This window comes from Balaenoptera borealis, assembly GCF_965194805.1.
Source record: "Balaenoptera borealis genome assembly, chromosome: 11".
NCBI classification, from domain to species: Eukaryota; Metazoa; Chordata; class Mammalia; order Artiodactyla; family Balaenopteridae; genus Balaenoptera; species Balaenoptera borealis.
In genome coordinates, this window is record NC_138868.1 from 104,242,818 (window position 1) to 104,267,285 (window position 24,468).

General features: G+C 43.0%; 1 protein-coding gene and 1 long non-coding RNA gene across 2 annotated transcripts in view; one reads left to right on the forward strand and one right to left on the reverse strand.

The window, feature by feature from the left end:
* LOC309605331 overlaps nt 1–4,365 on the reverse strand; it is a 76,021-nt gene extending 71,656 nt beyond the window's left edge. Inside the window, exon 1 of the long non-coding RNA XR_014231343.1 lies at nt 461–4,365. This is a non-coding gene — a long non-coding RNA (uncharacterized lncRNA). The remainder of the gene's footprint in view (nt 1–460) is intronic.
* Nucleotides 4,366–7,365: 3,000 nt separating this feature from the next.
* LOC309605322 (protein PIP-1-like) lies at nt 7,366–23,472 on the forward strand. Its single transcript, XM_082341063.1, has 3 exons — nt 7,366–17,065; nt 21,264–21,377; nt 22,142–23,472. The coding sequence occupies exons 1-3, from the start codon at nt 16,816–16,818 to the stop codon at nt 22,264–22,266; spliced, it is 489 nt and encodes a 162-aa protein (XP_082197189.1). The 5' UTR covers nt 7,366–16,815; the 3' UTR covers nt 22,267–23,472.
* The last annotated feature ends 996 nt before the right edge of the window (nt 23,473–24,468 follow it).

Sequence of the window (24,468 nt, forward strand, 5' to 3'; positions counted from 1 at the left end):
GATGCAAATTTCCTGAGTTGTTTTCCAGATGTGAACCCCCCACCAAATGGAAGATGTTAACAATTTGATGACCATGAGCACATGGGCCCAGGCCTCCTGGAGCCTAAGAACTAATAATGTTAACTCCCGTGACACCACCCTGCTACCTCACCATCAGCCAATCAGAGAATTATGCAAGATCTGATCACACACCCTGCAACCCCGCTCCCTCACCTGGCTTTTAAAAATGCTTTGCCAAAACCCTTTCGGGGAGCTCGAGGCTTTTTAGGGCATAAGCCACCTCGTCTCCTTGCGTGGCCTTGCAATAAACCTTTCTCTTCTCCAAACTCCAACGTTTCAGTTTGTTTGGCCTCACTGTGCGTCAGGCATCTGAACTTGAGTTAACATCCTCACCTCGTCCTTTGTGTCTTAAGAAGAGAAACACATCAGTGGATGTTCATCAATTTTTGCCCAAACTTACCTCAGAAATGCCCATGCTGGGCTCTTTGGTCCCTGTTTTTGTTTCACGCTTGGGGCCCATACTGATTCCTGCCGCGTCTGAAATCCGTGGAGATGATCCACCTGAGTGTACCTTCAGCCATACCCCTCTGAGGTCATGCCCTCCTTCATGCTCTGCCTGAAGTAGGAGGAGCGATTGATTCTTTTATTGCTCTCCAGGCATTCACTCCTCCCACCTCCTTAACCTCCTCAACTAGGTAACCCTGTCAAAGATTTCAGGCTTCCAGATAAAAAAGCCAGGGAGGGAAGTTGTCCTAAACAGCTTGTTTGTGCTTGCCAAAAACCATCCCTGAGGTCAGGCAATGAAAAATCCTGGAAACCTCTTAGAAGAAATTAGAGCTATTTTGAGTAGGAGGAAGAGGAAAGGATAAAAAGAGTTTAGTGCATTAGTTTATGATCCTGCCACATAATTGGGACACATTATGTGACTAATAAACTGCTATCAACCTCACCTGTCCAACTGTTACTTGTGTATTTGGCCATCTTCATAATCCCAGGGTGGGGATCTGTTCCTCTCCAACAAGGAGAATAGGATGTGATTGTAACACCCACTGTGTACTGGGGGCTGGGAGAGTCCCTGGACTTGGATTCTTTGTAGCAAGAAGCAGGGAGAAGCTCCAAGAGACTGACTCCCTCAGGGCTGAGCTAAGAGGCAGGGTCTACTCCCTCATCCTCCCTGAGCCCCTCAGAAACCACATAATCAGGAGACTAGAACAACCACTTGATAAAGTAGTTTTCTTCAGTCAATATGCTTATGGAAGCCAAAAGAGGGTGAAGCTGAATCGGCCTCTGTATGCCAACACCGAATTAAATCTTGGAGACAGAGCTTTGGGTGAAGTAGAAAAGCTTTATTGCTTTGCCAGGCAAAGGGGGCCAGAGCAGGCTAATGCCCTCAAAACTGTGTGTCCCAACTTGGAGGGGGTAGTGAGGAGTTTTATAGTAATGGTTCAAAGAGGGCGTGGTCAGCTCATGGACACTCTTCTGATTGGCTGGTGGGGAGGTAAGTGGGAGTCAGAATCATCAACCTTCTGGTTCCCACTGGGTCTGGGGTCTGCGTGCTTGCGGGCAGCACACAGTTAACTTCTCCCACCTGGTGGGGGCTTCAGTATCTGCAAAACAGCTGGAAGATATTGTTGTTTGTATCCCTTGAGGGGGAAGGAGGACCCTGCCCCAAGGCTACACTATTGTTTTTTGACTGTTCCTCCCTTATCTCTGCATTTCCTCACTTCCCTGATTAGCAAATGTTTGACCCTGTCCTTTGGAACTCAGGAAAGGGGACACAGAAAGGCTTTTGTGCCCAGGAGCCCCACAGGGTCCTGCTCAGTTTCAAGGTTCCCAAATGAAACCTCTCAGAAAGCCAAGACATTGACAAAGAGCCAATTCTAATTAAGGTTAGATTGAGTAAATTTGTGGTAGTGGTAGGTGTGGGCATGGGGACCATAGAAAAACTATTTCTGTTAAGGTAGTTACATGCCCCAGGGACAGTGCATTCCTGGTGGAGGACAGTCTTCTGGGACTGCGCCAAGGCAGGGCCCCAACAGGTGATGAGTTACAGAGACTTGGAGGCCAGTAGTGGAGTGGGAGTTACTAGCTGTGAACCTGGGCAAATTGTTTACCCTCAGTTATCATATTCACAAAATGGGAGTAATAGTACCTACCATATTGGAAGTTAAAAGGAGCAAATGGAAAATGCTTATGTTGACTTAAAGAAAACACACAACATAGAGTTGTAAATTTAAGTTTTATTTACGAGGACTATAGCCCAGGAGATAGCCTCTCAGTAGCTCTAAAAAACTGCTCCAAAGACATAGGGGAGGAGTAACATATATATGAATTTCAGCTAGGAAATACGTGTAGTCAAGCATACATCTTGGTGAAAGATTATTCTTTCTAATCACAAAAAACAGGTATCTCAAGTTAATGATTTTGGTCCTTTTCTATGTATGGGAAGATGCAAGAATCTGGGGTCACTGAAACTCTTCCTCAGATATGCATCTTAACTAGCTAGGGGTCCTCTTATCAAAAGCACAGAATGCTTCATCCTGTCTTTTCATCTTGGATTCCCCTCAGGGTGCTCTGTCAGTGGGTAACTGCAGAGTGTTGAGATTTAACCCTTGTATAACTGGATGATGAGTGACACTCTTCTTTCTTTGTTCACACTTCTAAAGCTCTTGGCACAGTGGCTGGCCCTGCATTAATGCTTAGTTGAAAGTAATCATTGTTATTGAGAGGTAATTGAGTCTTCCTGAGGCCTTGGGCCAGGTGGAAAGTAACAATAGCCTTAGAGAATAAACTTTCTCCTCTAGAAGGTTTTGTGATCATACACCTGGGGAAGAAGTACAGAAGGAATGGAGTGTTTGTGAACTTTCACTTACCTCTGGGAAGAGAGTAAATATGGATAGATAGATTCAGCCTAAAGCTAAGAAGTTCTGTATTAGTTTCCTGTTGCTGCTGTTAAAAAAACAAAACAAAACCACAAACTTACTGGTTTAAACAATACAGATTATTTCCCTTAACATTCTTGTGTTCAGAAGTCTGAAACAAATCTTATGGGGCCAAAATTAAATTACGGGGCCTGGTGGCGCAGTTGTTAAGGATCTGCCTGCCAATGCAGGGGACACGGGATAGACCCCTCCTCTGGGAAGATCCCACAAGCCGTGGAGCAACTAAGCCCATGCCACAACTACTGAGCCTGCACGCTAGAGCCCACGAGCCACAACTACTGAGCCCATATGCCACAACTACTGAAGCCCACATGAGCTGGATCTTTCTGCAGTTTCCAAGGGAGAATCCCTTCCTTGCCTCTTTCACCTACTAGAGGCCGCTGGCATTCTTGGCTTGTGGCCCCTTCACATCACTCCAACTTCTCATTTCCATCATCACATCTCCTGCTACTGACTCTGATCTGCTGCCTTCTTCTTATAAGTACCCTTGTGATTACACTGCGCCTACCCAGTTAATCCAATGTAATCTCCCCATCTCAGGATCTTAATCAACATCTGCAAAGCCCCTCTTTGCTGTGAGATAACATTGGCTGGTTCCAGGGATTAGAATACGGACATCTTTGAGGGCCATCATTCAATTTACTGCAAATACCCCAAATCCAAGCTACATGGCTTTCTTGAAGGGGAAATGCATCTTTTAAAAAATATTTATTTATTTTGGCTGCACCAGGTCTTAGTTGTGGCATGCGGGATCTTCGCTGCAGCATGCAGGATCTTTTAGTTGTGGCATGTGGACTTCTTAGTTGCAGCATGCATATAGGATCTAGTTCCCTGACTAGGGGTCGAACCTGGGCCCCCTGCATTGGGAGTCTTAACCACCAGACCAACAGGGGAGTCCCAGGAAATGCATCTTATTAAAATTTCCAAAAAGTTTATGTTTGCCAACATAAGTACATCTTTCTCACCCCCAAAGGAATCCACACGTTACCTTGAGTCCACCGTACCCAAATTTGACTGAAAGGCTAGGAGTCAGTGTGCTCCTGCTTTTGCCAGCCTGCATCTGCCTGGTCAGAGGAGCTACTGAGTCCTCCCCAGGCCTCATTTCATGGCCTTCTCAAGGGGCCATAATGATAGGACTTGCTTGACCCCCATTTTCCAGCCCTTGGAGGAAGAAACGTTAATTTGATGCAGACTTTCGTTCCAGGACACACACATGAATAAACTGAGTAGATGCTGTTGAAGTAGGGCTGCATGATGACTTTTGTGGGTCCTAGAAGATTTTTGCCTTTGTGGGCCTCTTCCTCCATTAAAGTCATTAAAGTTATGCTTTATGACTACATTGGTATAAAGATGAATTTATGAATATTATATGTTAAAATATTTTCTTTGACTTAAATGTTCATTTATTTTCTTCTGATTTTAAAATAACTTAAAACATTTTTGGGGGCTTCCCTGGTGGCGCAGTGGTTGAGAATCTGCCTGCTAATACAGGGGACACGGGTTCGAGCCCTGGTTCTGGGAGGATCCCACATGCCGCGGAGCAACTAGGCCCGTGAGCCACAACTACTGAGCCTGCGCGTCTGGAGCCTGTGCTCCGCAACGAGAGGCCGCGATAGTGAGAGGCCCGCGCATTGCGATGAAGAGTGGCCCCCGCTCGCCGCAACTAGAGAAAGCCCTCGCACAGAAACGAAGACCCAACACAGCCAAAAATAAAGAAATAAATAAATTATTTAAAAAAAACATTTTTGTGGGTCTCTAACAGTATTGTGGGTCCTAAGCACACAGCTACTGTGTCTAATGGATAATGGTATAAAGGTAGGGGATTGGGCAAAGTGTTCTCCCTACTCTATGATTCTAAGGATGCTGACTGAATGGAACACAAATGTGAGTTTTCCCAGATGTGGACCCTTAATAATTCTGAGGGAATACTTCTCACTTAAACTTTATGATGGTTCAGTTTCTATTGCAGTGAATGCCAAGATTTTGTTGTTGTTGTTGTTATTCTTTATGATAGGAGGTTTTACTTATTTTTAGTTAGTAAAATATCACTGCATCCATATTATATGACTTCCTACAACATTCCAGTGTATAGTATATTGCATTTACACAGAAAAACAATATTTTACTTCTAAAACAACACTTTAAAATGTTGGGCTCTTGACATGTATCTTTATTAATTTTATCCTGAAAGTGCATAGATGTTCTGCATCAGAGCTATTTTTAAATTAATTATCTCACAATAAGCAATAAATTTGTGGCCCCCCTTTGCTCTAGTCTTTACTCTTGGGGTGACGCAATAAAAGATAAGTGGAAAACTCTCCCACACAAGTGGCTTCATAGTCCACAGGCAAAAGTGGGAGAAAATGGATTTTTGGCCATTTATACACAAGAGAGAGACAGCTGTCCTCAGCCCGTCCTGAAAGGAGGGAGAAAAACTTTTGCTCCCTGGGGATTTCCTGGATTCTCACTGTAATTTTCTGCTAAGTAAATAAAATGTCTCCAGGGGCCATCATGTGTCCTTGGCTTTCTCAGTCTAGAGGTGTCTCTAAGTCTCCAGGCCTCATTCCTGTCTGAAATGTAAATGCCTAAGGGTAAGAGTGTTCCAGTTTTCCTGGCACCTTGAGAGCTTAAGGCAGGGGCCTAGTTCAGGCAGTAACTACTTGGCCCTTTTGTTAATGCAAGTTCATGTGCCCAACGCACAGTGAGGTCAAACAAACTGAAATGTTGGAGTTTGGAGCAGAGAAAGGTTTATTGCAAGCCCATGCGAGGAGATGAGGTCGCTCATGCCCTAAAAAGCCTCGAGCTCCCTGAAGGGTTTTGGCAAAGCATTTTTAAAAGCCTGGTGGGTGGGGTGGGTCACAGGGTACTGATCAGATCTTGCACAATTCTCTGATTGGCTGATGATGAGGGGAAAGAGTGGTGTCACAGGGGTTAACTTTATCAGTTCCCAGACTCCAGGAGGAGGGGGTGAAGACCTGGGGCTATGTGCTCATGGTCATCAACTAGTTCACATCTTCCATTTGGTAGGGGGTTTTCACATCTGGAAAACAACTCAGGAAATCTGCGTCAAATACTATTATCTAGGTACTTCAGAGAGGAACTAAAGCAGAGGATATGGGGGGGAAGGCCTGTCCTGGGAAAGTCCCATAGGGTCCTGCTCAGTTACAATTACCCCCTTTTCTTTGATACTCCTCAATCTTGAGGAGAACAAGTTTTGAACAAGAAAAGGGTTAAAGGTTCAGATAAGGAGGTTAATTGTAAATTTGACAGAGGTACCCACATTCCGGCAGACACTGCTTTGAGAATGGCTGGTGGTGTCTGAGTCTGACACAACTACTCCATTTTTACTTCCAGATGCATTTCTCTCCTCAATGGCCAAAGCAGATGTCACTATTAGTGATTTTAATCCTTTTCTAGATATGAGAAGATGTAAGATTTTGGGCTCATAAAATCTTCTAAAAATATCTAACTATCTGAAGACCTGTTCTGCCAGTTTTTCCCGGAGCAAAGAGTGTCTCATTCCTGATCTCCACCTGAACTCCTTTCAGGGGGTGTTGAAGGTCAGCAGCTGCAATGGAGAGGAAGATGGCAAGTGCCAATTCTCACCCAGCAGGGCCCCTTCATGATCCTGAATTTGACCATGGTTTTGGGGAAATTTCATGACCATCTGTTCCACAGTGCTAAGAATGCTCATTCCAAGGTCTGCTGAAGATTTCATTGGTAGGCCACTCAGTGTGCCATCACTGGATTAGGCCTTAATGCCAAAAGTCTCTGGACCACCTACCTTACCAGTCTCTTATGGTCCAGGAAAATATTCCCTCCTGTTGTTTCTTCCCATATCTAGAATTACATTAGTACAATCATTGATCTCACATGGAACTATATATTATCATTTTATCAGCAGCTCGGTCACACATTTGTTAATGCAAGAAACCACAAAAAAAAGGCAATATAGGTTATAAATTGTTGCAAATATCTCCTGGTTTCAGCCAGACTCAGGAGGGGATATGTTAATTTCTTCTTTTCTGCAGCCATTCACAGGTGGGCTGGGTCAGGATGTTACCTGTGAGCTGAACAAAGGTATTCTAGTTTAACATTCAAGCATGGGGCAGGGTTCCCTGAGATGGACCATTATGTATACTTTAACCTATAGGTAACATCACTTTAGTGATTAACTTGAAGCAAAAGCAAGAGAATATAAAGTTTAAGGTAAAAGAAACAGATCTGATATGGAGTCAGATTTGTCTTCCTTATTATAGTTCCCGGCTGCCAATGTCCATTCCACAGTCTTGTGGGGAAAGGGGCAATGACCGCCCTTGGCTACTTCCTGCTGTACAGGGGCAATGAAGGGTGATTTTGCAATGGAATTGATCAGCCTTGGGCAGGGAATATTAAACCCCTTACTGGACTTCCCTGGTGGCGCAGTGGGGGCTTCCCTGGTGGCGCAGTGGTTGAGAATCTGCCTGCTAATGCAGGGGACACGGGTTCGAGCCCTGGTCTGGGAAGATCCCACATGCCGCGGAGCAACTAGGCCCGTGAGCCACAACTACTGAGCCTGCGCGTCTGGAGCGTGTGCTCCGCAACAAGAGAGGCCGCAATAGTGAGAGGCCCGCGCACCGCGATGAAGAGTGGCCCCCGCTTGCCACAACTAGAGAAAGCCCTCGCACAGAAACGAAGATCTAACAAAGCCATAAATAAATAAATAAAATTAAAAAGCAGGGAGCATTTGTCTCCAGTAGTCAATTATTTCTAAAAAAAAAAAAAAAAGATTCAAATCTAGATCATGAAATCCCAAAGCCCGTTATATCATATTAAAACAAAAAACAAAAAAAAACCCTTAGTAAAAACACAGATTAAAAGCCAGTAATATTTCAGACAAAACCCAAATATTGCAATCATATTCATCAGTTTACTCAGTCCCATATAATTAATCCTTTTTACTGACAGTTTTATGAAATCAGAGTTTCCATTAGACTTTTAAAATATCTTACCTAGTTTAGCAGTATGATTTAAAAGTTATCAGAAACCTGTTTTTGTCAAAACATCCTTTCTATGATTCTTCTTGAAGATGTGGCAGTTTTGCAAAGCATCAGCTTAGCATATGAATGATAAAGGTCTTAAAAAGGCAAAGTTAAAGATCTGATTACAATTCTTCTTGGCAAAGAAGCTTATCCAAGTTGTTTCATACAACATTTTAAGATAACAACTAAAATTATAGCATTATATCAGGACATATACGAATTTCAGAAACTTTATATAATTTCTAGAATGCCTATATTAATAACATTTATTCATACTGTATAATCTTAGGAGGCTTATCACTCATTTGACAATGCTTTCCATGTAATTTAGCATACCAACTAATTCTAGTCAGTTTAATATATATATTCTTTTTCTGAGGTGCCTCAGGGGCCCTCTGAAGCATCCCAAAGCTAGCTGAAGTCAAAAGAACTTTAATTAGAATTTGATAGGAAGTTCATCAAAAATATCAAAAAGTTTTTAAAAAAACATTTGGTCAGATATAATCATAGGTCACTGTGAATACTTAAAAACAAATACAGATCACTGAAAGGCAAGGAAGTTCACACAATCTGTCATCAAAAGCAGCATTCCAAGTAAAATTGTTCTCTTAGCAGAGAGGAACCAAGTCTAGTCCTTCACCAGTCTACTTTTAACATCAAAATCCATTTACCCAATTAAGTTTAATCTAATCTCAGCCTGACCATGCATAAAACTCCTTTTACTCAAAACATATACCCCACTTTCCTACTGTATAGTGAAATGTTTTATTACTTCCAGTAGCTTTAATTACATATTTAAATTAGAATCCCTGACTCTTATAAACCTTAATTTCTAGTGAAAACCAAGAGGCAAGTAATAGTTACCAAAATCTAGAGAGACTATTTTAGGTAATTTTCAAAACATAATTATTCCTATAGAGTTTACCTAAAAGCTCTTATCTTGTTTATATTTACTTTAAAGTTTCATCATATCAAGTTGTTTTTCTTGCTGACAAATTTGCAACAGATATAACAAGATTTCATTAAACTTCTATTAAACCTAGGTGCAGTGAAATTATTATACTTAATGTTGATGACTCTAAAGACATGTCTATATTAATTAGATCAACAATCTTAAACATTAATACCAGGTATTAATTTAATAGTGAATATGTCCCAGTTCATGTGAACCTGAAACTCATTTAGCTTAATTGCTCTTGTTTTTAGGATTGTTTGATTTGGCAGTGCTTACTTTTCTTTAAGCCAATCAATCTCATTTACAAATTAACCTCAGCAATGTTATCCAAAGACAAAGACACATACAAACACACAAACAGAGAGACCTCACAGTTCTCATTTTAAAATTTCAGCCCTGAGTCAGGTAGAGCAGTGTAAAACCCATCAGTTTACAAGAGAGGTTGGATTAAAATTAGGTTTCTGGCAGATGGAACAAATCAAGCTCACTCGGATGGCTAAGTATTTACAGAAAAGACACTTAGGATTTCTATTTACCCTTGACAAGTCAATTTCTAAATTACTTTTCCCTCTTTTCAAAATTTGCTTTTTAAAAAGATGGCAGAGATGAAGGTTCCTGAGAAGACCAGATAGGACATTTGCATCTCAAAGGTACAGGCAAGTTTCTCCTAGGATGACTTTGTTTCCCCTTTGTTTAATACTTACAAGTCTCTTAAGATAAATAGGGAACGTTTGGGGAGTGGTACAAGCATTGCTGGGCATTGGATTATTTTTAGAGCCACATCTCTGGTCCTGTAAAGACTAGAGTTGTAAAACAAGGACAGTTTGGTTTTTCTTTTTTTTCAAAGAATTGGGTGGCTCCTCATTTAGCTTAGGGGAGAAGGCCTCCCCCCAGAATTCCTATCAGGCTCTGATTATCAGCTATGATTCATTTAGTTAGACCAGTGGCCTCCCATTTTGGTAATCTATTTACAAACAATTTTGGGGATCTTCCTTAGGTTTAAGAAATTTGTACTTTATATTTAGACAATCTATAACCATTTTTACTTAATAATCATTGGCTGGGTATCTTCAGCCAAGCCCAGAACCTTGATATTCCACATTCCAGGGTCTACTAAGGCTTCTATTTTAGCTTCAGATTTTATCTGTTCCTTTCTGCGTTCTGTTAGAACAATTTGGTGATGTTTCTTGTCCCTCAAGAAACAGAGTGGCCCCTAACTTAGTTAATAAATCTCTTCCCATTAAAGGGATGGGACAATCAGGCATGGACAGAAAGGAATATAAAAACAGCTGGCCATTGATCTTGCACAAAAGGTGTTCCAGGAAAGTGTGCCCCTGCCTTTTCCCTGACAACCCCCATTACATACTCTTTATGGTTGCTAAGGTTTCCAGTCTTTTGGGTTAAGACCAAAAAGGTTGCACCAGTATTCTTTTGCATATTTCTCTGGGTGCATTCAGCATTTTTGGGTATATCCCTATTATTGAAAACTGAATAAGCCAATTGGAACAAATCGTTCATTAGAGTCCGAGGACCAGCAATTGTTTTCTGAATTTTGTGCCTGGTGTCTAGGGCAGACTGGGCTATGAAATGCATAGCCAAAAGTGCCTGACCCTGTTGGACCTCTTTCACCCTTTTATAATTAACAGATTTACTGTAAGTTTCTTCATACCCTTATGAAGCTTATGAATTAAAGTTTAGCTGAGGGAACATTCCCAGCAGTTTGAATGTTGTTCCTGCATCCCTTTTTCCAGTACCAAGCAACACAGGTTGATTAGATAAGTTCCAGAGAACCCAGGTAAATCATTTACATCTCAAAGGCACAGGAAGAGAAATGCAAATTCCTCTTCTAACTACTTACACCAAACCCAGCCATCTTGGGCTATTTTCAGGGAGCTTTCTTTTTTCCAGTTCCCAAATATCCACCTCAGTTTAAAGAAACAAATACGATAATACATATCATCTGCTCACATTTGCATGACCCTCTTTCAGCAAAACCAGGAAGAGAAAATGGGATTTGGACTCAGGTACCAAGACACTCATTCACAGACACACACATACCCCCAAGATAAAAGCAATTGCAAAAGACCCGCTTTGATATAATAGCCAAGCCATTAGGGGCCTTTGCTTTCCAGATCTCAGGGAGTATTGAGACATTTTCTTTCATTTAGGGAGCATAGCTAAAGATCTCTTAGTTTTAAAAAAGTACGCTAGGGGACTATAAGATGGAACACAGCTCTGATCATCCATACTTAATTATTCACGGTCAGTGTTATCAAATATCAAGCAAACAGCAATTCAAATCGGTCTCTCAAGGTCACAGTTCCCTAGCCCCCCAAAAAAGGAAGATTCCCAACCAGTGCCCCATCAGTCCAAAAGGGGAGAACCCCAACCAATGCCCCATTGGAGATGAAGGTGAACGAATGATCATGGCTAGTTCAAAAGGGAAAATCTCAACCAGTGCTCCACCACAGGCGAAACCTATGCAATAGGGAAGGATACCCTGGTGTCGTCACACATGAGCCCCATTATTCACCAAAGACATCCCAACTGGCCAATGCAAGTACTAACACGCATATAAACCACAAACTCATGGTCCCACAAACAAAGAATCAGACGAGGCATAGCCAGAAAGAATGGACTATGAGTGGCTCACCCCAAAATGATACACACAAAACCACAAACAACTAAGCTACAGTCACACAGACAGAAAATCAGAAGAGGTGTAGTCTAAAATTCCACTTCCACTCCCAAACGGAGGCCTCCAAACAAATTGGCAAGCCTGGCTCTCAAGAAGCAAATGAACTGGTTCCCAAATTGGGTAGAGTCCAACAACAATTCCCCTCTCCAACAGGGTACCCCAATCAAACAAATTGGCTTGTCCTGTAAAGGAAAAGCCCAAATTGAGGGGGGATTATGTTCCTGGTTGTACACACCGGAGTGACTTACCCTCAAGTGGCTCCCTTCCCACAAGGGAAGCAGCCCAAATGGAGTGGAGAGAATTCCCAGCCTGCGCAAGCTGGAGCGACTCACCCAATGACACCGAATGTGGACCACAGCTCCAGATGTTTCTCGGCTCCAAACAGCCTCGTGCCATGGGCGGCCAACGCTTGTTGGGGACAGTCCCTCCAAGATCCCTGGAGTGAAATGGGCTCCAGCAGCTGCTGGAGGCTCAGGGAAGGGGCTGCCCCAGGCCAGGGTTGACCAGCCATGGGAACAGACTCCTGGCTGGCTCATCAAAATTGTTAATGAAGGTTCATGTGCCTGATGCACAGTGAGGTCAAACAAACTGAAATGTCAGAGTTTGGAGCAGAGAAAGGTTTATGGCAAGGCCATGCAAGGAGACGAGGTGGCTCATGCCCCAAAAAGCCTCGAGCTCCCCGAAGGGTTTTGGCAAAGCATTTTTAAAAGCCAGGTGATGGAGAGGAGGTCACAGGGTATGGTGTTCGGATCCTGTACAATTCTCTGATTGGCTGATGATGAGGGAACAGAGTGGTGTCACAGGGGTTAACTTTATCAGTCCTTAGGCTCTGGGAGGCCTGGAGCTATGTGCTCATGGTCATCAAGTAGTTCACATCTTCCATTTGGTGGGGGGTTTTCACATCTGGAAAACAACTCAGGAAATTTGCATCAAATACTATTATCTAGGTACTTCAGAGAAGAGCTAAAGCAGAAGATATGGGGGCAAGGCCTGTCCCAGCAAGGCCCCATAGGTTCCTGCTCAGTTACACTTTGAGAGAGATAAGGGAAGATTGTTGCTTATTATTCTCCTGAATCAGAGCAATTAAGTAAACAAGTAATTAGAGATCTAATTCTTATGGTTCATGAAAAGTGAAATGTTTCTAGGAGAGTGAGAGCAAACATTTTTTATCTTTAAACTGTACACATGTCCAGGTCCCAACTGTATACATGTACATGTCTGGACCTTTTATAGAAGCAGTAAGGAATCCAGGGAACAATTATTTCCCAACAACACACTAAAAATCATTTCTAATATATGTATGAGACAAAAAAACTACTTTTTTTTCCTTTCAGCATCTTTCATTGGGATGCATTTTATATATAGTATATATTATTCAGTAGAAATCTCTCTCTTAGTCTGGAGAACAACCCAGAGGATGAGATGCTGATTACCACCCTCCCACCCCCTACCCTCTGCACTGGCTGTCCATCTGGGAATGTCTCTATTTCACCTTCATTTTTGAAAGATGAATTTTGTGAATGTAGGATTCTTGGTTGACAGGTTTTTTTTCTTTCAGCAGTTTAAATTTGTCATCCCATCTTCTCTGGCCCCCACTATTTCTAAAGAGAAGTCAGCTTTTAACCTTATTGAGGGAATCCCTTGTATGTCATGAGTCATTTTTTTTCATGCTGTTTACAAGATGTTTTTTGGCCTTTTAACATTTTTACTATGATATGCCTAGGTGCAAATCTCTCGTGTTCATCCTACTAAGAATTTGTTGAACTTTCTGGATGATGTATCAATCAAGATTCCTCAGAGAAATAGAACCGATCATATAATTTTATATTTGTTAAATGTGACATCTAGGATGTCTCATGGGAAGTTTCTTTCCCCTGAGAAATGCTATATTTCCTGCCATATCAGTAAACAAAAGATGTCACAGTCATCAGAGATTGCAGCCACCATTGGTGAGCTGGTGAGCACTGAGGGAACTCAGGAAGGAGAAGAATACCTGCCATCTAACAGCCATCAGACTGCAGCCACTCCCCACGGTGAGCCCTGAGGAAGCTCAGGATGTGAAAACACAGGATACTGGCCCCAGATAGCTGAGGTGCATATCAAAGGAATGATTTCAGTGAGCCCAGACTCTTGCATCTTCCCATTTACAGAAAAGTGCTAAATTCCTTAATTTGCAACATCTGGTTTTCTTTAATTAACAATAATCTTTTGACGTTCAGACTACCTGCCCTTCTTGCAAAACTCCTATATATCCTGGCTCCCCCCACACTTCCTCAGAGCAGTTGCCTCCTGGGCTTAAAGTCCTAAAACTTTCTGCCGAATAAAACATAACTCTCAACTTTTAGGTTGTGTGTATTTTTTTCGGTTGAAACCCCCTACCCCAGCTTTACTGAGGTATAATTAATAATAAAAATTATGTATATTTAAAAGTTACAACATGATGATTTCATATATGTATACATTGTGAAATGATTACCACAATCAAGCTAATTAAAACATCTATCTTACAAGTTATCCGTGTGTGTGTGTGTGTGTGTGTGTGTGTGTGTGGTAAGAACCCTTAAGATCTACTCTCTTAGCAAGTTTCAAATATACAATACAGTTTTATTAAGTATAGTCACCATGCTACACATTAGATCTCCAGAACTTAGACATCTTATAATAAAAATTTGACCATCTCCCCATCCACTCCTCCCATACCCCCCCACAATCAAAGGCAGTTATTATTGCCTGTTTGTTTTTTTTTTTTTTTTTTATGTGTGTGGGTCATACTTTCCTGTTTCTTTGCATGTCTCATAATTTTGGGTTGAAAACTGAACACTTTAGGTAAATTATTGTAGTAACTCTGGATATTGATTCCTGCTGTTTTATCTTACCTCTCCAGGCTTGTTGTTGTTGTAGTTGTCATTTTCCTGTTTATTTCTTTAGTGACTTGGCTGAACTATTTTAGTGAAATCTATTTTCCCTGCAGTGTGACAGCTTTGATGTCACCCCTCAGAGGGCACAGGCTGGTGCATGGTCACAGTCATCCTGGGATGAGAGTGGTCTACCAGGGCTCTTTGGGACCATCTCTTTCCCTGATTCTCTGTGAAACTGTCTGCCTCTATTTGTGTCACACCAAGCTGTGGGCTCCATGACTAACTGGCTGATGGCTCTATTAACAATGACCTAGGACACGAAAAGCTTCATTGTCTGATCCAATTAATTTCAGATCCCTTTTACAAAGGTCACTTTTCAGGCCAATCTTTCATATTTGTTCTGCTCCCAGTAGGATTTTTCTTAGCTGTTTCTTTCTCTAGTTCTCTCTGGTAAACTAGCTAACCTACAGTTTAACGTGTTGCTTGCAGGGAGATAAGAGTCTCTTCTTTAATTGCTTACCACCAAAATCTCCATTGTTTTTGAAGATGCCCTTATTCTTGAAAGTCCCCACACTCTGTTTAAAATAAAGTTTGTTCTTTTGGGGAGAACTTCAGATTTTTAAGTTCCTATGGACTGCCCCTCTCCCTTGGCAAAATCTCTAAGCCCAGAGTTTGTGGAGGGGCAGAGGCCTACTTAGCCAAGAGCTACATCCCTGCTTTCCAAGCAAGGTACTGTGCAGGGGGAGTAGCCTTTGGTCTTCTTGTCTTGCCTCTCCTGAAATGGAATCTCTGCCATAGCTGAGGATAATTGGGACCCAATATTATCAGACTGCCACACCTAGGTTAGAGGCTCTGCTTTCTGGTGGGGAGCATGCTTGGTGGAGTAAGGGACACACTTGTCTTGGCCATACTTGCAGGAATTTAGCTTCTACAACTTGGAACTACGATGCTTGAGGAATGCTAGTGGTCTGAACCTCCCAGTGAGATGCCATGTCCCTCCACTGGGAGCTGGGGGAAAGAATGCCCCATTTTCTTGGCCATACCTTCCCAGAGTGGAACTTCTTTCATGCAGACCTGTGCAAGTTATGGTTCAGATGCCACACATTCTCACTGTTCCTATTGAGATTTAGTACATTTTCTTGAAAAAAAAAAAATGTTTCTTGATTAGCTGTATGCCCTTAGGACATTTTTCAGAGATTTAAAATGATTGTTTTAAAAATAGCTTTTGCCAGTTATAGTTGTTTCATTGGATGGGGTGGGGATGGGTCTGCAGATCTCCTCCTGACACCATTCTGGAAAGAGAGTTCTCCACTGGCTGTAATCTAGCATCCAGAATAGAAAATAACATTTTTATTTAAAAAGGAATAGTGAGATGAAAAACTGACAACAAGAGCTCTGGGTTGCTTGTAGTATAGATCTTGAAGATGGAGAAATGGAGAAATACTCCATTTTGCTCCTGTTTGCCAAAACATTAAAAAGCAAATGCAGATGTGCTTCATTTCCAAGAAAGGAGACAATAATACTGAGACAGGCTGGGACCTGGGACCTAGGACCCTTTGCTGCAGTGCTTGCACCTGGACAAATGTCTCCTCCAGCAACAAAATACAAAGAAACTATAAGGGACTAAAAATAACTGTGTGCATGTGCAGTTGGGGCAGATTATGGACAAAAAGATACAAAGAGACCAAAAGCACAACTGCCACTTCTGAAGAGCCGGGAGCAAAAGCAGGGTCCTACGCATGCCCCCTGCACACAACACCACCAAAGGGGTGGGCAGACCACCTAAGCCACCCCTCCAGCCTGACCCCTGGACCCGCCCCTACCCTCACCCCCTATAAGGAACCAGCTCACCTCTTCTGAGTGAGCAAGTGAGCAAGGGAATGTGTTGCTAGTTCTCACTTTCCCCTGCTGCAGCAGGGGCCCCAATAAAGCCTTGCCTGAATTTCTTGTCTGGCCTCTGATCAATTTCTTTTGATTAAGGAAGGCCAAGAACCCTGGTTGGTAACACTACCACCAAAATCTATTTGTGTCCAGCCTGCACTTTACAAAGTCTAAGCATGTGTTTATTTCCCTAGGCTTATTTTAATAAGAGAGTATCCTTAATAAGAGTATTTTTATTCACACCATACTTCAGTAGTTCCTTTAAATATGGCAAACCTCTTAGATGATAAAACATCACTAACTCAATTGAATTCCCAAATCCTTAGGCAATGTAAGTCAGACTCTAGTCTTCCATTTTACAATTGTGAAATGGAGACACAAAAGAGCCAGCTCTTCTTACATAACTTGGCTCCCTCAGTAGGGCCAGTGGAGGTGAGCAGGGCCAATAACGCTGAAAGGAATGCAGGGCCCCAGTTCCTTCAGGGACCCTATTTGCTCTTTGTCTGGGGAAGTACAGCCCTTTGCCTGGGCTGCTATTGGCTGCTCCTCCCAGCCTGGAATTATAAAGCCATATCTCAGAGGCTCTCGAGGCCTGTGGTTCTGTCCTGCCTTCTGTAAATCTTCGGGGCTGGGGCCAAATCCAGAGATGGGTAAGTGCCTCCTGCTGCTGCTGCTGGTGGTCCTGTCCTCACTGCTGGGATTCCTGCAAGGTGAGCCCTCTGGGGAGCATGTAGGAGGGCAATGGGGACTGAGGAGAACCTGGGTGAGTGGCAGGTTATGTTTCCAGGCACTGCCTCTCTCTTTGACTCTTTGTCTGCCTGCCTTGACATTAGAATGTCCAACAGATAAGACAACCATAAACATTTTACAATTTAATCTGGGGCATTCTGTTTTTGTAGGAATACATTTCAATATCTTTTTGCTTGAAAGTCTGTTTTTCATAACTTCAACTGGTTAAACATTTTTGAAAGCTGAAATACTTGGGTACTCCATTTGTTGACTACTTTAAGATTTCAAACTGTTGGGGTTATACTGTAGAAACAGTATGGACCCTCACCCAAACTTGGATCAGATGTCAAGACTGATGATGTCACATATGCACCAGGAGGGTATGAAAAGGTTTATTACTTACCTAATGAGGCTTTCTCAGGAGAGCAGGGCTTACTGCCAGGTGTCTTAAGATGGCTTGAGGGAGCAGAGAAAGGAGACTCGAATTTCTATGGTGGTGAGGGGGACAGACAGGGCAAGGGTTCCTGCATTCAGGTAGGGGCTTGTGTGGTTTGAAACTCCCACCAGTGGTAAAGGAGGGAGCTCCTGAGGCCCAGATGTGGGGCACAGGGGAGAGACTTCAAGGCTGCCAGCTGTGAAACATCAAAAAATGGAATCAGAGACCCTACTACCTGACCAAAATGCAACCGATATTTGCGGGACCTTTTACGAAGTGTTCATTACTGTTGTAGAAAACTTAGATTGAATCACAATGTAGTTCCTTAGAAGCTAAACCGTTTTCAGATCTGCTTGGTGACAGGGAGCAGGGAGAAATTTTGCTAAAGACTATTTTTTATTCCACATCACAAAACTTTTACAGTTCAGTTATTTTACCTGTGGGTGTGTATGTGCACATACATATATAATATATAAAATATATATTTTCATATATATAATTCATAATATAACATATTCTATATGTTATATATTTTAACCTTTATAATATATAACATTAAAATATATAAAGTATTTACATATATATATACTTATATTCATATACTATCTGGTTCGGACACAGGACACAATTCAGAATTATGTGTGCATCAAAACCAACTATAAGGGCATTTTTTGCTCTCTGGGGTCTCAATTAAGTAAAAACTTTTTTTTTTTTTTTGCTATTATATAGCAATATTATATTCTACCAGCATTTGCATTTATTCTTTCACAGTAAAAAGAAATGATTTTATGTTCTATGTGGACTTTTAAATTAAATTTATTATAGCATTCACAAAAAAGTCAGGTGTTTCACCTTCTACAGAATATACTTTCATAGCTTTTATTTGATTCCATGATTGATTGAAAACTGGAATGATCATTGGCATTAACAGGCATCATTTGTTTCCAATGTCCTTCTTCAGCAAACGGAATCAGCCTGTTAATAGTCAATGTTTTGTTTGTTTTGTAAAAGCACAAGAAGACTCAGAATAAAAAAATATAAAAAATTAATTTAGAAGAACACACATTTGATCTAAATGAAAATCCATCATCCTGGCTTGTGCTTCCCTCTGAAGCTGATAGGAGTAAAAATCATTTGTCTGGAAGGTGATCCCAGGAAATACCAGGAGGGGCGTGGGGAAGTAAGACAGAATATGCAAGGAAGTTAATAAGCTGGGCACCATGGTGGGCAAATGGAATCCATCCTGCTGGGAATTCTGGAGGACAGTGTAGAGGATCCAACTCATGGGTGAGAAAGTTGGAGTATTCATCCCCCGATTCCCCATCTCTTCTTGGGGGAGGGATGCTCCCAGGGGCATCTGCTCTACACTGTTCCAGCTGCCCTGTATGCACAGCAAGTGTGTCCTACAGTCCCCTGTCAGAGTCACAAGTGTTGCAGTCACAAGCATGTGGAGGTGAAGGCTGAGGGCTACGGGGAGGGCGATGGGAATTACACCTGCTTCAGACAGTGATATGTGAGAAGCCTCTGTTGCAGCTGCACAAGTGAAATCATTCTAGGGCACAGCCTTCTTCAAATAACTACTAACTTTCAAAAGAGCCACTGAAATTCTTAAGCAGATTTGTATCTTTAGGAGGTTTTCATGGGATCAGGGACAGCACAGGCCCAGGGGCGATGGTAAATATTGACAGACAGGCTGTTCAAGTTATACAGTCATCATTAAGTTTAGAGGAAGAGGAATTGAGTGCTCAGTTTTCTAATGAGTGTGCACTTTTCAAAGTTCACTCCAGGTGAAAAGCTTTATTACAAGATAAAAATGTGTGAGTAAATAAAAAAATGTATAGTTTCAGATTTAAACTACACAAAAAATGATGAGGCCGTGGCAAGCACATTGAAATGACCTTCTTTTTGTTCTGCTGTAGGTTTCCCAGTCCCTGTTTCCCACATAAATATTTCATTTATACTTGACCTTTAATTTCTCACATTTTGCACGGATTCGGTTGACTTGTGGCTTCCTTTCAGTTTCCACTATCTTTCTTGGCCCTCTGTTACTCTCTCTTTCTTTAAAATCTATTGTCTGCACAGCTGGCAGAGTGAAAATGCAAAACATAAACCAGTTAATGTCATTCTCTATTGAAAAACCTCTGATGGCTTCCTCCAACTTTGAATAAAATCCCAGTTCTTACAATGGCCTAAACTGTCCTGTCCAAATAAGATATAAGCTGAGCTACAGATGTTATTTTAAATCTTCTAGTAGGCATATTAAAAAAATAAGAAATGTGTAAAATTAACTTTAATAGTATTTATTTAACCCAATACATCTAAAATATTATTTCAGCATGTAATCAACATCAAAGTTACTGATGAGCAATTAAAATTTTTTTGTGTGCTAAGTGTTTGAAATTGACCTACAGCCCATCTGTTTGGACTACTCGCATTTCACAACAGCCATGTTAAGTCCCCTGGATACCATGTACAACAGTGCGGGTCTAAGCAGATACGTGCTTATGGTCTGGTCTCTACCGACCTCTTCAGTCCCACTTTATAATATTCTCACCCTTTTCCACTTTACCTGTGCTGTTCTTTTTGTTTCTCAAACTGGCCAGGCTAATTCCGTCTCAGAACCTTTCTGTGCACTTGCCGGTGGATCTTCCTGGACCAGTTTCCCAACTTCTCCCAGCCGTTTAAGTAGTCAGCTTTAAAAAAAAGATCATTCAGGTTTGAGCTTAAATCACCCTTGAGAAAGCTTTTCTGCCTCCCCAAGGTCTCCCCACGCTGTCTCCTCCATGTTTCCTCCATCTCATCATCTTCACGTGTCACCAGGACCTGAAATAACCTTTCTTATTTTTTCATTGTCAGTCATTTTCCCCATTTATTTTTTTAGTGTTTAAATAAGTGGAATGCATGTTTCAATGCGCCTTCAGCACTCAATTCCCAACACCTGGAATACTGCCTCCCACACACCAGGTGCTCACTGTTTGGTGAATAGGGACCACTGGGTGCTCATCCCAAGGAGGAGGCTCCAGGGCAAGTGTTTGTCCGGAAGCTCCCTCCCTCCTTCCCTCCGTTCCTCCCCTCCTCTCCTCCTCTCCTCAATCTCCCCCTGGCTTGCCTCACTCTCTTACTTCCGATCTTCTCTTTTACTTCCCATCCGCCTCCTCCCACCCGTCCTTTCTCTCCCCTCCCTGCCCCCTTCAGCTCTCCTTTTAGGCTGAGTCCTGGCGTTCTCCTCGGAGCCCGACTCCTCAGATGAAAGGGAGAGTGGAGGGTGGGGCTCTGTGTGAAGGAGGGCGCGGGGAGGCTCTGTGAAGCTGCAGCCAGGACGGAGCAGGGGTGGGCAGTGCCGACTCCTTCACAGCTCCAACCATCACCTGTTCTGCTCCTGCAGATGCCATTCACATGGAACATTTTCAGTGGTGCCTCCTGGTGTTGGGGTGATAATCAGTTGGCAAGTGGGGTCGATGGAGCTGCAGTGAAGGACTTGACCTCACTCCTCCAGCAGCACAGCCCATCCCTGGGAGGACAGGGAGAGCCCTCTGTGCTCAGGTGCAGACCTTGTGCCTAGAGGCGCACACGTCTCCTCCCAGGTGTAAGCCAAGCGCGGAGAAACGACCTGCTTTCAGCACACTCGTCAGGCGCTGGGAGCCGGTCAGTGTCCAGGCGCACTTGGGTCACAGGTGTGCTCCCTCCTGAGCAGCCGGGACGCTGGGCCGGAAGAGCCTTATTATTCCTCTTTGACTTTCCAGCTCTAGAATGTTTCCAGTGTCACCGAGTCAACGCCAGTGGGGTTTGCGAGAGCGGGGAAAGCTTCTGCCAGACTCAAGGCAGCCAGCAGTGCTTCCTGAGGAAGGTCTACGAAGGTAGGTGGGGCCTGAGAAGTCTCCTGGGTGACCTTTGCCAGAGGTTAGGGGCTGGCAGTGAGTGTTCAGGGTGGGGGGATAGTAGGAACCCTCCATGGGACCCCATGAGAGCCTGGGCCCCAAGAACAAGGCCGGGTGCCTGTAGGACTCAGGGAAGTGACCCCTCAGGAACCCCGAGAGTAGGAACTGCATAGAAAAGGGGTTGGTTTTCTTTTCTTAACCTAGTGAAACATTTCATCTGGTTGTGGTACTGGGCTGCCCTCACTATTAATTGGGATGGTGACCTGTAAGCAAAGTAGGGAGTTTAGCTCCTGAGGGTAACGGGAACTGGGCTGCTGAAATTCCTCTGAGTGGGACCTGACTGTGATGGGGTTTTGGGGAGCTAGGGACATAGATTGGGGGAGAAATGGGCAGGGTGGAGAGGGCAATTTCTATTCATCCTCTCTGCCCTCTCTTGTGTGGAGGGAATGGATTGAACTCTAATATACAGAGCTTGCAGAGCTATTTTAGGAGAGCCCACTAGGGGGCCCTACCTCCAGCATCTCATTCCCAGGAGGCAGACATTCACCCTACCAGGAGCATGAGTCCTCCATGGAATGTGCTATTTTCCCCTCATTCTTGATTAGTTGGTTGATGCATTGATCCTGTGATTTCTTTCAGGAATATTTACTGAGCTGCATATCAGGATATGCTGGGCCCCATACCCATGGGCCTGCAACCTGGGTTCTGGGGCCTCACTTGCCCTCTTCTCTGTCCCTTTCCAGGTGACACCATTTCCTATGGATACCAGGGTTGTAGCAGCCTATGTGTTCCTATGAAGCTCTTTAAACTCAATGTTACTGTGGAATTTAGATGCTGCCATGACTCACCTCTCTGCAACAAGTTCTAAAGACAGGGCCCAGCTTTTGCCCTGATGCGGTGGATGAAGCTAAGTTAGCATCCCTTTCAACCACCACAGTCTCCAAGACTCTGTGATCTGAATATGGGTCCCCTATGAGAAGCAGCCTCAGACTCGTTCTGTTTTCAGGACCCCTTTCCTTTCCTTCATTGCAAGATGCCCCAGGGATAATTTTTGAAACCAAATTGGGGTGAAGATTGATGGGCATAGCTAGCTCCAAGGCTACCTTCTCCCTTTTCAGGCCCTAATCATCAGTCACATTGATTGCTGCTTAAAAAGGCAGCATCTGTGGAAGGCTGCATTTGTGATTCTGCATGTTCTGGGGGCAGGAACTGAAGGAGGAGGGAGAGTCTTTGAAAGCTGAAAACAGTAGAAGTGTGAGGGGGGTCCATCAATGATGGGTTAGTTGAGTGGGCTAGGTGTTGTAACACAAATCTCTTAAGTATCAGTGGCTTAAATAAAAAAAAAAAAAATCGAGTCACTTATTTCAAAGTGATCTAAGATGGAGTTGGGAGGCTATTAAGGAAGTGAAACTTACACACATCGATCCCTAAACCCAACATAAACTTTGGACCCATCCATCCTGAGACCACCTGGAACTTGTCTTCTATAGTCCTTAGAGACCACAGCTTGGCAACCAATGTGCTGCCAGCAAGTGACTGAAAGCCTACCGGCACCAATCGTAGTTCTGTAAAGATAACTTACGTTATTTCTCTGGAATATCTTTTTTGCCTTTAGAAGCCCCCGCTATTTTCTGTTCCCCCCGGAGCACATTTGAGTTGCCATTTGAATCGATGCCTCCCAAACTGCAATTCTTAGAACTCTAAATAAACTCCTTTTCTTATTTGCAGCCTTCTGCATTGTTTGGTTATCACCTGATAATGGTCTCCGGATCACCATAGCTTGTTTTTGTATTCACAGAAAACAGGCCACAGGCTGGGTGGGAGAGTGGGTTTAGACACATCTCCTCAAGGGTGCAAACCATGTGGACGTTAGAAGACTTTCCTCTGGTGTGGCTTGACTGGATCAGTGGTGGACACTTGACCCAAGATGAGTCAATAAAATTCTCTTTCCTGGCAATTTGTTATTGGATTTTAGAGTCTAATTCTTTGAATGTGATTAGAACTGTAATATGAAACTCAGCTGCTATGGGGTGCCCATCTTCATCCATGTGATGGAGAACCAGGGAAAGTCCATCTGCAAAGACAGAAGACTGAAGATAAATTCTGAGTGGTGGAATTATCTTTAGAATAAGAAGCAGAGTGCATATGTGATCTTATTCTGGCACACTAAGTACCCATTTTTCATCCACCAATGATTGATGTTTAAATATTTCACCCAAAGGTGCATTTCAAAGGTGCAAAGCAAAGATGTTGAATGTCACTAAAATGTATCCAGTCCTTGTGATTGTGTCTGCTCTCAGCATTTATATCTTTCCGTGATGCAGCCAATAAGAAGACAACAATGGGGCTTCCCTGGTGGAGCAGTGGTTGGGAGCCTGCCTGCCAATGCAGGGCACACGGGTTCGAGCCCTGGTCTGGGAAGATCCCATGTGCCGCGGAGCAAGTGGGCCTGTGAGCCACAGCTACTGAGCCTGCGCGTCTGGAGCCTGTGCTCTGCAACAAGAGAGGCCGTGACGGTGAGAGGCCCGCGCACCGCGATGAAGAGTGGCCCCCGCTCACCGCAACTAGAGAGGGCCCTTGCACAGAGACGAAGACCCAACACAGCCATAAATAAATAAATAAATTAATAAATAAATTCATTAAAAAAAAAAAGACAACAATGATAATCGTAAGTTGCAGGTATCAAAAGCAGTACTCTTGTATGCATTATATCTTTTTACTCTCACAGCTCTGTGAGGGAGGTACTATTATTATTCCCATATTATAGATGAGGGAACTAAAGCCTAGAGAGGTATAATAGGTTCCCAAAACTGTGGCAGTAGATTGCCACCCAGACGATCTGTCTCCAAAGTTCACAATACTCCCTCCAATCCAAAAGTTACTTATTGGAGCAAGAATAGACAAACATTCTCTGTAAGGACCAGAGAGTAAACATTTTAGGCTTTGTGAGCCATACAGTCTCTTATAAGTATTCAACTCTGTCATTTTTAGCAAAAAGCAGCCACAGAAAATAGGTGAATAAATGAGCATGGCTGTGTTCTAACAAAACTTTATTCATGGACACTAAAAT